The 14,263-nt window shown below is 35.7% G+C and overlaps 1 protein-coding gene across 13 annotated transcripts in view; it reads left to right on the forward strand.

Moving 5' to 3' along the window:
* The window catches only part of IMMP1L (inner mitochondrial membrane peptidase subunit 1), a 75,559-nt gene that overhangs the window by 44,577 nt on the left and 16,719 nt on the right, over nucleotides 1-14,263 (forward strand). For 5 of the 13 annotated variants that reach the window (XM_064365067.1, XM_012452267.1, XM_012452265.1 and 2 more), the window contains one exon: nucleotides 687-813. In XM_064365067.1, the coding sequence (XP_064221137.1) occupies nucleotides 687-813 (127 nt within the window). Of the gene's footprint in view, nucleotides 1-686; nucleotides 814-2,967; nucleotides 6,420-7,941; nucleotides 8,090-8,729; nucleotides 8,846-9,487; nucleotides 11,678-14,263 lie in introns of all 13 variants that reach the window. The other 8 variants (XR_010338333.1, XR_010338330.1, XR_010338335.1 and 5 more) reach the window with 6 other exon arrangements.

Consider the following 14,263-nt stretch of genomic DNA (forward strand, 5'->3'; position numbering starts at 1 on the left):
ATTATATGGGTTATAGGACTTAAATGCTGTCATTTCTCAATTATTTGAGCTCTAGGGAAACATGGATGATGTTTTTACCTTTTTAGGTATGCTCTTGAGTCAGTCAGTGCTACTGGCTGGACAGCAAAATTTATTTACTTAATTTGTTAGTATTTATATGGAATTGTGTGGAGTTTTTTTTTTTTTTTTTTTTTTTTTTGGAGACATAGTCTCAGTCTGTTGCTTAGGGTGGCAAGATCACAGCTCACTGCAGCCATGAACTCCTGGCTTTAAGCAGTCCTCTTGCTTTAGCCTCCAAAGCACTGGGGTTATAGTTGTGAGCCACTGTACCTGGCCTATATAGAATTGGTTTTCCACAGTTTTGGATCTAAGAATTTGGACACAGGAGTTAAAGCATAGTGGATACAATGCAAAAAGATAATTCTTGTAGAATTATCTGAAAGTTTAGAATCTTCTGAAATTATCAGAAATATTAGATAGCTTTTTGATCACTCTTATTGTTGCATTCTCACCTAAAGTAGTCACAAAGGTTCTCAAAGCCAGTAGATGTATCAAAGAGTCAGTATATGAGAGGATAAAGGGTATGGCTTTGTTCAAGTTGCCTTATAAAAGTATTAAACCAGTGGCATGCATGTGTTTATGCTTAATAAATAATACTGATATTTCTTTGACTTTTTCCCCCTCAGAGGTGACATTGTCATTGCAAAAAGCCCAAGTGATCCAAAATCAAATATTTGTAAAAGAGTAATTGGTTTGGAAGGAGACAAAATCCTCACCACTAGTCCATCAAATTTCTTTAAAAGCCATAGTTATGTAAGTAATATTTCAATTATGTTATTCTTTGGTGTCATAATTGATTAACATTAACTGAATGCTGACAAAAGAAAATAATGTTTATTCATATTTCAAATGTAGGAAAAAATGCATCCAGTAGAATTTTAATATGTTTATCTCAAGAACAATTCAGCTATTATATTTCATATATTTTAGTTACTTTCAAAACCCTACATAAACATCTTAGTAATATTGTTACAGGCAAGATTTACCAGTGGATGGTAGAATTATTGGACAAAGATTTGAGGAGAAATAGAATTTATGCATAATCTTTTTTTTTTGAGATGGAGTTTCACTCTAGTTGTCCAGTCTGGAGTGCAATGGTGGAATCTCGGTTCACTGCAGACTCTCCCTCCTGGGTTCAAGCAGTTCTCCTGCCTCAGCCTCCCATACAGCTGGGATCACAGGCATGTGCCACCACGCCCAGCTAATTTTGTATTGTTAGTAGAGACGAGGTTTCTCCATGTTGGTCAGGCTGGTCTCGAACTCTGGACCTCAGGTGATCCACCTGCCTCAGCCTCCCAAAGTGCTGGGATTACAGGCATGAGCCACCTTGCCTGGCTTGCATAAACTTAAAGTATCTCTCCCAAGATACTTATTACAAAGGGAAAAACCTTAGAGGTGAAACCTGTCAGGCACCACTTTAACTGAGTTAACTTCATCAGTAACACATTATCAATATAATGCAGCCTCTGGATTGAAGCACCAAGAAGCGCACTTGCAGGAAAAAAAATGTTACAGCCTTAGTCTAATTATGAGAAAATGTAAGACAAACCCAAATTTAGGGTCATTCTACAATATAACTGACCAGTGCTCTTAAAAAATGTCAAGGTCATAAAAAACATGGAAAGATCAAGGGAGTGTTATTGGAGCAGACAAAGGAGATATTATAACTAAATGCATTTGGGATCCTGGCTTAGATTGTCCTCTGACTATTAGTTGGAAATCTGACAAAATCAAATAAAGCCTATGTTTTTTTTTTTAACATCATATTTAAATTTTGAGAATCGAAATTGTATATATATCAAAATCATATATAACCACCTTGCCTTTACGGCTAGAAAAAGTGCAAGGACAGTAAAATGGAAGAATGAAGAGTAGATAAAATGCATTAGCTCCTTTCACCAATCACGTGGCTTCTGTAACAGAGCTTATCTGGAAGAGATGGCCTTTTGTTTACTCAGCATATATTCTTCTTACTTTAATAATTATAGCTTAATTTTCTACCTTACTGTAAATCTTGTGTCGCTATCAATTAATGCAGCTGTTTGTTAACTAACATTATCTCTGTATTCATCCTCAATGTAAACACATAATTGAATAATTACATTGCCAGTGTAAATTTATTTTGAACCATAATAGCCTCTGATTGCCCTATAAGTAAGTTTGATCAATAGACTGTTAAATAATCAATTATTTATTTACCATCTGTAATCGACTATGGTTCAACTGTACAAGTGTTTTTGATGTTTATTACTACAATGCTAAATACACAGTAATTGTTAGCTTATGGTGATAACAGTGTTAAAGATGATAGCGTGCTGTCAGGTAACATTTTTCTACTGTTGCTTTCATCATGGACACTGTATCCTCTTCTCCTTAAATAATGTTAGATTTTCCATATAGTTTCACCTTCATATGACTATTAGCATTTCCTGAGATATTCTAGTCACTTCTAAATTGCTTTACCAACATGTATGTACTTGAAACCAGAAATGGTATTGACAGACAGAACAATAGAACAAATAAATAACATTCTCTAGGTACTTAATACTATATCATTGTTACTGTTGATTTTTTTTAAGAGTTATTAGAGGTGGATGTCAGTACAAAAGGATTCAGATAAAGTCTCTGCTAAGTTACCAGAGAATATAACCAGCACTGTAAGATGTAAATGTTTTAAAGTTCTATTAGAGGAAAATATTCTTTGAGTTTTGTTTTTGTTTTTAATTAACACATAATGGTTGTACATTATTTATGGGGAATAGTATGATTTTTCAATATGTATATACATTGTATACAAATGAAATTAGGACATTTAGCATATCCATTACCTCATACATTTTTTGTTTGCTTATAGTGAGAACATTCAAAATGCTCTCTTTCAGCTTTTTTTTTTTTTTTTTTTGACAGGATCTTGCTCTGTTGCCCAAGCTGGAGTGCAATGGTACAATCTCAGCTCACTGCAACCTCCTCCTACAGGGCTCAGATGCTCCTCCCACATCAGCCTTCTGAGTTGCTCTTTCACTTGTTTTGAAATATACAATACAATGTTGTTAACCATAATTACCCTACTGTGCAGTAGAACACTAGTAGGGTATTCTATTACTGAGTTTTTATATGTTTCATAAATGTACAAATTAGATAACATTGCCATTTTGTTCCGGGTATATCCCATTCACTTTTGTTGGACACCTTTGTAAGTTTACAATACATCATTCTAATAATTTTAGTCAGCACTTATTTTATACTTCCTCCATACTGTTGAGAATCTTTTCAAAGTTTAACTTATTTAATTATTACAACAGCAACTCAGTGAGGTAGGTAATACTAATATTTTACTGATAGGTAATTTTAAAAAAGAGGCTAAATAAATTGCCAAATTTTAAACAGTAAGAGGAAGAATGAGGATTGAAACACAAATAGTGGCTTTAGAATCTGTAATCCTCACCATGCCACTACTACTTCTTTCAGAATACCCTCTGCCTATCTATTTCTGCTCCCATCTCATCAAATTATACTTACTTTAAAATGTATTTGTCTTTATTATTTAAAAAAAAAAAAAACAAAGGGAAGTATTTCTGATCAGGGACAGTATTGTTCTGAAAGAGGCCAGTATTTTTGAGAGTTTCTCCCTTGCCAGTTTTTCTAGGCTGGGTTATTCAAGTCATAAAAATTGTGTAGCTATTACAGAACCACTTTAGCAAATGTGTTCCATTAATCAAGGTGATTTATAACAGTATTTCATCCAAGTTTGGAGTGCTTTGAAAAGATAGCCAAAATGTTTCCAGGGTCTACCCTTCTTGTGTGTGTGTCCCTTTTTTCAGCTATCTCAGAAGCACACTGGTGCTATTTTATGAAATAAGTGTCTTCCCCTTACCTCTGCATCCTCTTAGACAATTCATTGTTGTTTATGAGATGAAGATATTACTATTCATATCTTGATTGAGCTGCTTAATAAAATGAATATTAAAATATGTTTTGAATTCCAGGCAAAAAAAAGTTTATTCTTGTATGTAGATGCTTCAGAAAGCAAAACACTAAATTGTTCTTTGGAACCTAGCCTGTAGAGTTTAGCATATCAAAAAAATAGCATTGTTGGTAGGTTGGCAGAAAAGAATATAAACAAACCATTGGTTAAGTGATATAGCGATGTGGAATCATTTTATTGATTCCAGAGTTCTTTTTTGTTTGTTTGTTTTCCATTCCAGAGTTTTAAAAGACCACATAGCAAGCAATCTTATAATTCAGCTTTATTTTTTACTGTTAGGTATTTGGAAACTAAGCAGTCCCTATTAAGATGCTATTGCTATGGGCTTTGCTTATTGTGAGGGTACTGAAGCCAATAATTCTTTCCTGGTGTTATGAACTGAGCACTGGCTACTGTAAGGATATGAGATTAATTTGTGACTCTAAAAAAAAACAAATTGTCATGAGCTCAAACATCTTGAGTACCTTGCCTTTCTGTGTATGCTACAGGAGTTTCTCAGTTTCCTGCCAGAGGCCACTACTTTATCAGAAAAAATAATTTAGTTGGAAGTAGTAGCATGTAGCAAATAAGAAATAAACAGAATGAATTGGCATTCTCATATCAGTTTGCACAGCAGGCAAAATGCAAAGTAAACCTCTTAATTTAGTCTCCAATCCCTTAGGGAATATAGGACCAGGGCTCAGAAATACACTAAAATTTTGTTATAAAGCCAATTAAGAAGAAAAGTACTTCATAATGTTTATTAGGATAATACTGTGTGATAATCCAGGACTATGCTTTTAATCCATGGGATAATTGGAATAGTTAGGCATTTTGAAATATAGTAAATTCCTATCAACAAACTTGTTTTAAAATCTACATCTAAACAAACTCCCTCAATACCACATCCCTCCTATAGGGAAGCTCCACTCTGAGCTTCCTATTATTTTTTTGAACTCATTCCAGTTAGGCTTTGGTCTCCACCACTTCATTGATGGTTCTTGTCAAAGTCCCCAATGACTTCTCTTGTCGCTCCAGTAATCAACTCTCAGTCCTCATCATACTTAACCTATTGTTAGTATTTGAAATAATTATTCTCAAAACCTGGTGTCACTTATTTTTTAGAACACTGCTCTTTCTAGGTTTTTTCCCTATCTTTCTGACTGCTGCTTCTGAATTTACTTTATTGGTTCCTCCTCATATCCAAACATTGGAATATTCTTCAAATCTTGGAGTTAACTAAAGGTTCATATTTTAAACTTCTGTTGTTTATATACACTTACACTTTAGCTGACCTCATCCTGTCTCATGGTTTTAAGTACAGTACTTTTAAATTTGCTCTCAAATTTATATCAACTATAACCTTTCCCCTGAACTCCAGAATCATGTCTAATTGTCTAGTATCTTCACTTCAATGAATAATGGTCATCTCAAACTTACTGTATCCAAAACTAAAATCCTGATTTTCTTTCCCAAACTGGCTCCTTCCGTACACTTCCCAATCACAGTAAAGAATTACTCTCTTTCTCTTTCACTCTACATCCAGTCCCTTAGCAAATCACGATTATACCTTTTATATATAATCAGAATCAAACCACATGTTGCCACTGTCACTGTTACCCTCCATTAGTTTGCAAGGTAAAGTCTCTCTCATGTTGTTGCAGTAGTTTCTGAAATGCTTTCTTTGCTTACACCCTTCCCCTTTTCTTGCTTCTCTAACCCTTCCATTGATATTCTCCACATAGCAACTAAGGTCATCCTTTTTGATGATGATGCTTTTTAAGAGCAATTATGTCACTCTTCTGCTCAAAGACTCTAGTGGTTCCCCATCTCATAATAAAAGCCATAGGTCTTATGGTGGCCTGCAAGACCCTGCATAATCATTTTCCCTGCTGCATTTCCTGTAATTATTGTGTCATTGGAACACAATCATTCCCATTCATTTATCTGTTGTCTGTGTTTGCTTTCTTTAAAATGTCAGAGTTGAATAGTTGTGACAGAAACTATATGGCTTGCAACGCCTAGACTATTTCCTATCTGGCCCTTTACAGAAAAAGTTTGCTGACCCCTTGATCTAGAGTGTAAGATTCCTGGTGACAGGGACTCATTTTGATCACAGTTGATTTCCTATCCTTTCAACTGTGATTTGGCAGCTATTAGATATTTTTAAAATACTTGAAGGATAGACAGAACTAGATATATATGAATAGGGTGCTAGTTTCTTTTCTACTTCTACTCATTTTTTCTACTAGTTTCTATTGCAAACTTGCTCCCAAGTAAATGCATGATGTTATGACTTCTCAGAAGATGTTCCTGGAGGCTACCACACTGCTGAACTGGCCAATCTGTGGACATTCTAGTCTTCATAGACTTCAAAGCTAAGCTATTTCCAATGGTAAGACTACCTGATCACCTTACATAGTGGCAGGTGAAAATTGTAGAAAATTTTGGAATGTTCCTCTTACTGTGTACCAGGAGAGCAGAGTGCTGATTAAATGTTTCTTTTCCTAAGTAACTTGTATTTAGGATGGCATATTTTTCAGGCCTTTCATTAAGCAGAATAAAAATTCACTAGGCTCTGAATTGACTTATCACCATAGAATACTGAATTTAGTTAAGATTAAGTTTCTTAAAGTATTAGGGGAATTGAGCTATTCTGGGCTTACCTTATTCTCATTTTGAAGGAAGCTTTGGTGACCCTGAAATGCTATGGTGGTTTTATTGCGATGAAGGCTGTTACCCTTGCAACACTCATTGCCTGCTAATTAGGTTGTGTGGCAGTAAGAGTTCTGCATTTCTGTAGAGATACATGTGCCTTTTGAACATATTTAACTACTATACAGATACTTTCTTCTTTTGGTCCTTTTATTGGTTGACAGCCTAAGGATGGGTAAAATTGTTACCTGGAGTTTATAAATGTCACCTCTTAGTGTACACTGCTCCTTTTCTCTGGTTGTTCATTATAAAATGAATAATCATTTTTAAAATTTCAGTTAAAACCTTATTTATTTAATTTTTGTATCTTAATCATAGTAGCTACCCTGTATTGAGAATAGATGTATTAATAGAACATAATTATGGAAATTTCAGTATATTTCTGTGGTTAGTGCATAGCAGTCTTTTGCTATTGTTACAGGAAACAAATCTGTTCTTATTGGAAAAATCATGTTTTTACTTTTATCTGAGGGCTACCAAAAATATCTGGCTATGTAAAGGTTTTTGGTTGTCTTTGATACCATAGATGTCAGCATTATACACAAAGGTGAAACATTGTTCACCAAATAATAAGCCACTACCATAGCAGAGTGATGGGAGGTGAATAAGCAATGTAGTTATTTCTTATGTTTTTCTTTGTAAATTGTAGAGTATGTTATTACTGGCTTAAATGTAAGAAGTAGAGACAGTTTTACATTTCAGAATGAAATGATTAAATGATCTCAGATGCAGTGGTGGTATAATGTATTAAAAGGAGAACTTGGAAATATAATAATATGGCAATAATAAAGCTGTTTTACAGTGTATTAGAAAATATTTAAACTAATGAACAACCTAAGAAACAATCTTACTAATTAGCATTACAAAATGATCACATTACATAGTTAACATTAATAGTCCTTTAATGTGTACTATATATTTAGGGTATAGTTCGAATCCCTGAATATTCTAAATGCTGTCTTTCTGTTTGTTTAAATGTCATTTCCCTCAGCTAAAAGTCAACCATCTGGTCTTCTATTGCCACTTGTATTATAAACACAAAAAAGTACTTCTCTGTAGAGAGAGGAATCATCAGATTGAAAGGGCTTGTGTATTATAAGCTGCTGATATACTAAATCCTTATGTCATTTAAATAGAAGAACTACCTAATAATGTCACATATTACAACTAGGGTATCTAAACAAGGGACTTGTTTTTTGCAGACTATAGTGATAAAAACCTGTGCTACACATCCATTTCTCAGCAACGGCTCCTAAGACAATCAATCATGGCATACTGCTAATGCCTTGATTGCAGCTGATGTGGAGGAAATATGTTTACTCTTTTGCTAAAGTGAAGTTCACTGCGGAGGTGACGTGACTTTTTCATCCTATAGCTAACACAATTCTGAAGATAAATTTCACTCATTGTTTACAAGTCTGAAGTGTTTTTGTTCAGATGTCAACACTAAAGAATGATCTTTGAGGCTCCTCGACTTAAGTGTTTTCTGATGTGTTCTCTAAACGTTTTCAGAATAAATTTGAGCTTAGTTTAACAGTAATATGTAGTTTACAAGAATCGTATTTTGTTGTAGTATATTTTATTTTTACATGTTTGAAAAGATGTATTATACGAACAGCATTTCTACTGAAAGAGTAGGAGGTTCTCCTGAAATTTGTATGTGTTGCTCACCTAGAAATATTTTAACTACTCAAAAGTTAGAAAGTCGGTGTCATTGGTATTAGTCTCGAGAGGCAGGATACAGTTGAGTAAAAGGAAAATAATATATGTATTTTTATCTGCAAGTTATATGGATCTTTAAAGTTGTTCTGTTCTTTAAAGTTGCTTAAAAGTCCTTTGCAAAAATTAAAGACCAAAATTGTAACACTGATGTTCAGTGTAAGCATCTGAATCAGACTCCAAACTCTGTTGGTAGTAAGGAAAATATATTCCAAGTGTTTTGTGGCTTTGTAATCTAAAGCAATTTTTTTTTTTTTTTTTTTTGAGGCAGAGTCTCACTCTGTCGCCCAGGCTGGAGTGCAGTGCACAATCTCGGGTCACTGCAACCTCTGTTTCCCAGGTTCAAGTAATTCTCCTGCCTCAGCCTCCTGAGTAGCGGGACTACAGGTGTGTGCCACCATGCCTGGTTAATTTTTGTATTTTTAGTAGAGACAGGATTTCACCATATTGGCCAGGATGGTCTTAAACTCTTGACCTTAAGTGATCCACCTGCCTTGGCCTCCCAAAGTGCTGGGATTACAGGCGTGAGCCACTGTGCCCGGCTGCTAAAACAATCTTGACTAGGTCTGCTGGAAAAGCTGCTGTTGACTAGGTGAAATATATTCAACTGTCTTTTGGATTAAGCAATTAAATGAAGTTTTGATGTTAACTTTGGGGTAATTAAAATTCGATAGATTTTTGTGAACAACTTAATCTTAGCCCATAAAAATATTCTCACCAAACCAAATGATTTTCTACCTAAAACAAGAATGAAAAAGAGGAAAAACAGATATAAAAGCAGGTAAGCACATTATAAAATGACTAAAGTTATTAAATTAGCGAGAAAATATTGGCATTACAAGTTGTTGCACTGCCAACCTAGACGTTGAGAGTTTTTTCCTCCTGGGATAGAATTTCCATAACTACTTTAGGAAAATGTATACATCACTTAGTATGGCAGAGCTAGAACCTGCATCCAGCTAAATACAAATGCAGAGGCAACAGGGAAAGGAGACTAAGCAGTATTTAACAAAGTACTTACAATTATAGGTAATTTAAAATTCTTGGATGCAACTTAAGAGTCTCATCTACTTTGTGTACATTATGTATGGATCTTGAAAGCAAGAAAGATTAGAGAAACCTTCTGTTGTCTAAAGAGACTTGAAATTTGACCTGACTTCCCAATGTAAGTAAAGTCAGTAGGTCTAGGGACACAAACTGATAATGATAATGGACTTCTGACCCCAGACCAGTCCCAGCACTCACACATCTTCCTTAATAAGCTGCCTTCAAAGTGGCCAGACCACTGGACTTGGGAGGGGGGACATCTAAGGGGAGACTGGGAGAGCAGACTTAAATAGCTTTCAGGAGGCTATAGGAGTGTGCAAAATTTGCCAGACATTAACCTTTCAACTTTCTTTTTTTAATGTGTGCATTCATTAATTCCACAGACACTTACTGAGCACTCACTTGAGGGCCAGTACGTTAGGGTAGTCATCTTTGCCCCCAGCAACACCAATAGAACTTTCTGAAATAATGGAAATATTCTGTATCTGTGCTGTCTGATATGGTAGCCACTAGCACACGTGGCTGTTAAACACATGAAGCATGGCTAGTGTGTCTGAGGAACTGAATTCTTAATTTTATGTGATTTTAAAATTTAGGTAGCCACATATATGACTAGTGGCTGCCATATTGGACAGTGTAACTTTAGGAGGTTATAGTTAAGTTGGAGGAGCAGACAAAGAATTACAGTATGATGTAATAGAATTATGGACAAGATGCTTTAATAAGACATAAGGATATTTATCCAGACTGGGGTAGGTGGGATTATTCCAGAATGGGAAGGTGAAACCTGAGTTGAAGTTTTAAAGAGTAAGTCAGAGTTAGTCAAAGTAAGCAGCATATTCTGAAGGCCTAGAAGTGAGTATAGCATTGTGCTTTTGGGGAGCTGCCAAAAGTAAGAGTTCCAGTGTATGACACATATAGTAGGAGGGATGAGTAGTATGAAGAGATAGAAATGAAAGGTTGATGCCAAGCATGGTAGTCTGTTATGTGGGAGGATGTCTTAAACCCAGGAGCTCAAGGTCGACCTGGGCAATATTGCAAGACCCCATCCTTAAAAATGAAAGTAAACAAGGCTCAGTACCTTTTATGTTTCAAGTAAGGGGATAACACGATCAGGCTTAGTTTTTATTTAGTTTCTGTGAGTCCGTTCTCATGTTAGTGTAGATTTAAATACAGGATGGCTAGGCATAGGAGAGCCTGGAGGCAGAGACCAGTTAATAGGCTGTGAGTGAGGCATAACTGAGATAATAACATTGAGAATAAAAAGAAGTACAAAGATTGCAGAAAGATTAAGGAAATAATCTAGACAAGATTGGATGCTGGCAGAAAGGGAATTGAAGGGCTTACAAATGACACCCAAGTTGTTAGTTCTTGCCACAGGGTAGGTGGTACAAGAAAATAGGGTTGTTGGGGAAGACGTTAATTTGGGAAGTGGAAAGAAGATATATACAATTTTGGACAAGTATAGAAGTCTAATAATCTTAAGGTAGATTATATTTTACATTACTACTGTGGCAATTAAATTTTATAATAAGTAGCAATAAAGCATTGCCTTCCCCAAATGACATCTGGATGCTTTGCTATTCCCTCCTTCATGTCCACAGTCTATTTTTCTCTCTTAGTCAAAACAATGTTTGTTTTGACTAAGGCGCTTAGCCCCTAGGTCACTCTTAGTTCTTAAAGAGCTTCAGCTTCTCTTTGTATCGTGCATCATCGCTAAAAAATGTCATCTGTCATCCACCTGCCTATTTTGCAATTTTGCATTCACAAAGCTAGATTTTATTCTAAATAATCTGCTGGGTTTGATACATTAGAGTTACGTTTTGATGAGTAAAACACAAGCAGAAGTGTCTGTCAGATATATTCAACAATGCCTGTTTTAAAAAACTGCATCAGTAACATCAAGTACAAAAAGACCTACATATTTAATTTTAATCATTTCTTTTTTGAAGTATGGCAGCTTTTCTACTGATAATCTATTTCTCATACCCTTTCAGATATAAATCTGTTTTTCTAGCCAATCTCTATATGAAGCAGCTATGCATAGCAACAACAGGAGATTGAAAAGAGCTACAGAGATTCATCTGGAGCAAAAAAAATCCATAAGGGATGAGTTTGGATTTTGGGAAGAATTAAGTGGAGTGCCAGGAATAACACTTCTGGTGGAAACATGTTAGTACATATTGTGTGCAGTATGCATCTGATTTACTGTTTAGAACTTTTTCTGAGAGCATGAGCAAACTCATTATTGTAATGCTTAACACCATTTTCTACTACATTCTGAAATACCCTTTGTTGAATTAAGTTGGGCTCATCCTCTGGAAGGATAGCAACTATGTAGATCAAGCTGTATTAAAGTTAATGAGAATATAAAATGCTTCTTTTAAATACAAATCCCAAAATAGCAGGTAACATTGTATTTACAGAGAGAAAGAAGTAAAAGACTGGAACAGTAGTATTGGGAGGCGTGGATAGAAAGGCCTATAAACTGGCTTCAGTCCCAACCCTCTTCTCCATCCCCTACATTCTGACTAGTTGGTAAATGGTTCTGAAGAAGTGGATGCTTGAAGGACCTAAGCATTCAATATTTAATAAACACTGCTTTATGAAGATGCACATTTAAGTTCGAGACCAGCCTGGCCAACATGGTGAAACCCTGTCTCTACTAAAAATACAAAAATTAGCTGGGTGTGGTGGCGCATCCTGTAATCCCAGCTACTGGGGAGGTTAAGGCAGGAGAATAGCTTGAACCTGGGAGGCTGAGGTTGCAGTGAGCTGAGATCATGGCATTACACTCCAGTCTGGGCAACAGAGCAAGACTCCATCTCGGGGGGTGGGGGGCGGAAAATGTTATTTTTTACTGCTAATCTAGGAAGATTTTATCTTAAAAGTTGAATTTCATTAAATCAGGTGGCATAATTGATATGGTACTTACTCATAATTAAAATAGCAAAGCACAGTTAACTTTGCAGATATCTGGGTAGACTGCCTAGTAAACATCATTCACAATGGCAAACATGGGAACTGCGAGTAAGTGCTCTTACTGACTTCTTCTTGGGTGCCAGGAGTCTTACTCATTTGGTTCTCATAGTATTTCTGTAAGGTATTTATTAGTCTCAGTTGTATAGATGAGGTTTAAATAACTTGCCCAAGGTGCTTAACTAGTATGCAGAGCTCTATTTGGAATTCAGGACTATGTGTGACTGTGTGGACTGTATTTTTAACCACTATCCTAAACTACCCACGATAGGTTACTATTCAGGATAGATGGAGGTATTGAGAGCTTAGGGAGTAGATGAAAGTGCTTATCTTGCAATGCCTACGAGAATGAGCAAGTCAAGCCTTAGACTAAGCTTTAAACCTACTCAGCAGGGATAAGTTCAATAATGAAAGAGAACCTGTTAGTAAAAACATACCCCTTACTCAAACCCCAATGCTACAGGTGTAGCCTACTGAAACTTTTGTGTAAATTCCTCTTTGGTGATCACTGGCTATGAATGTAAGGTGGCGCTATTTTTAAGGAGGGAAGGGCAACAATATACTCCAGCAGTGAGGTAGATAGGATAGTAGAGGCTGAATTTTAAAAGGGAGAAAAGGAAGCAGAACCACATAGAAATAGTATGTATTAAAATAATCAGTGTATTAACTATTCTGTGCCTGGTCCTTAAAAATGTCATCCCTTATCATGCATCTAGCATTTGGAAGCACTTCTATCAGGACTCCAGATACTCCTCTGCCTTAATTAGCTCAAGTAGACAGAATGTGGGCAAGTAGTTAGGGTGAGGAGAATGACAAAACAGAATGTAAGTAAAACTGTTTCTTGAGTAGATACCCATAACTGACACTTGAGACACTCCCATTTTTAAAAATTAAAGATTAATGTTTTCTTACCTTTGTGTTCTAAAAGCCTCTTTGTATTTATTATATCTCAGGAAATTTAATTCTTCACTTTTTTATATGTGTTTTTGTTTATAGCTTCTGCTGGCATTATAGGAAGGGTAAACACCAACAATGATTTACTGATGGTGCTTCTAATTTTGCTGTTACATGAGTCAAACTGGGTTTTATGAGATCTTTTTAGTACAATATTAATAAATTATTTCATTTTCAAATAATATCTCTAGTAGTTTGTGTGCATAGGATCTTACTACGGCCACACTTTGGTTATGTAAGTCATGATTAAGCAGAATATACATTGGCCACATAGTAGGTATAGTAACTTGACTTGATACTGCTTTCTTGTAAGATAATAAGGTAAAAAACAATTACATAGTATTAATTTTTGGTCTAAAATGACATCTTTTGAATGTGCATTCATCGTATACACTTTTTTCATAGTCAAGGGAATTGTGCATTTTATAGCTCACTCATTATCCCATTAGACACAAAATATTTGAAATATATGCAAAATGAAATACTTTTTTTTTTTTTTTTAATTGCATTTTAGGTTTTGGGGTACATGTGAATAACATGCAAGGTTGTTGCACAGGTGCACACGTGGCAGTATGATTTGCTGCCTCCCTCCCCTTCACCTATATCTGGCATTTCTCCCCATGCTATCCCTCCCCAACTCCCCACCCCCCCCACTATCCCCCCTCCCCCCCAACAGACCCCCGTGTATAGTGCTCCCCTCCCTGTGTCCAAGTGTTCTCCTTGTTCAACTCCCGCCTATGAGTGAGAACATGTGGTGTTTGATTTTGTGTTCTTGTGTCAGTTTGCTGAGAATGATGTTTTCCAGGTTCATCCATGTCCCTACGA

Source organism: Aotus nancymaae, unplaced genomic scaffold (genome assembly GCF_030222135.1).
Source record: "Aotus nancymaae isolate 86718 unplaced genomic scaffold, 86718_ANA_hifiasm-v0.15.2.pri h1tg000059l, whole genome shotgun sequence".
Lineage (NCBI taxonomy): Eukaryota > Metazoa > Chordata > Mammalia > Primates > Aotidae > Aotus > Aotus nancymaae.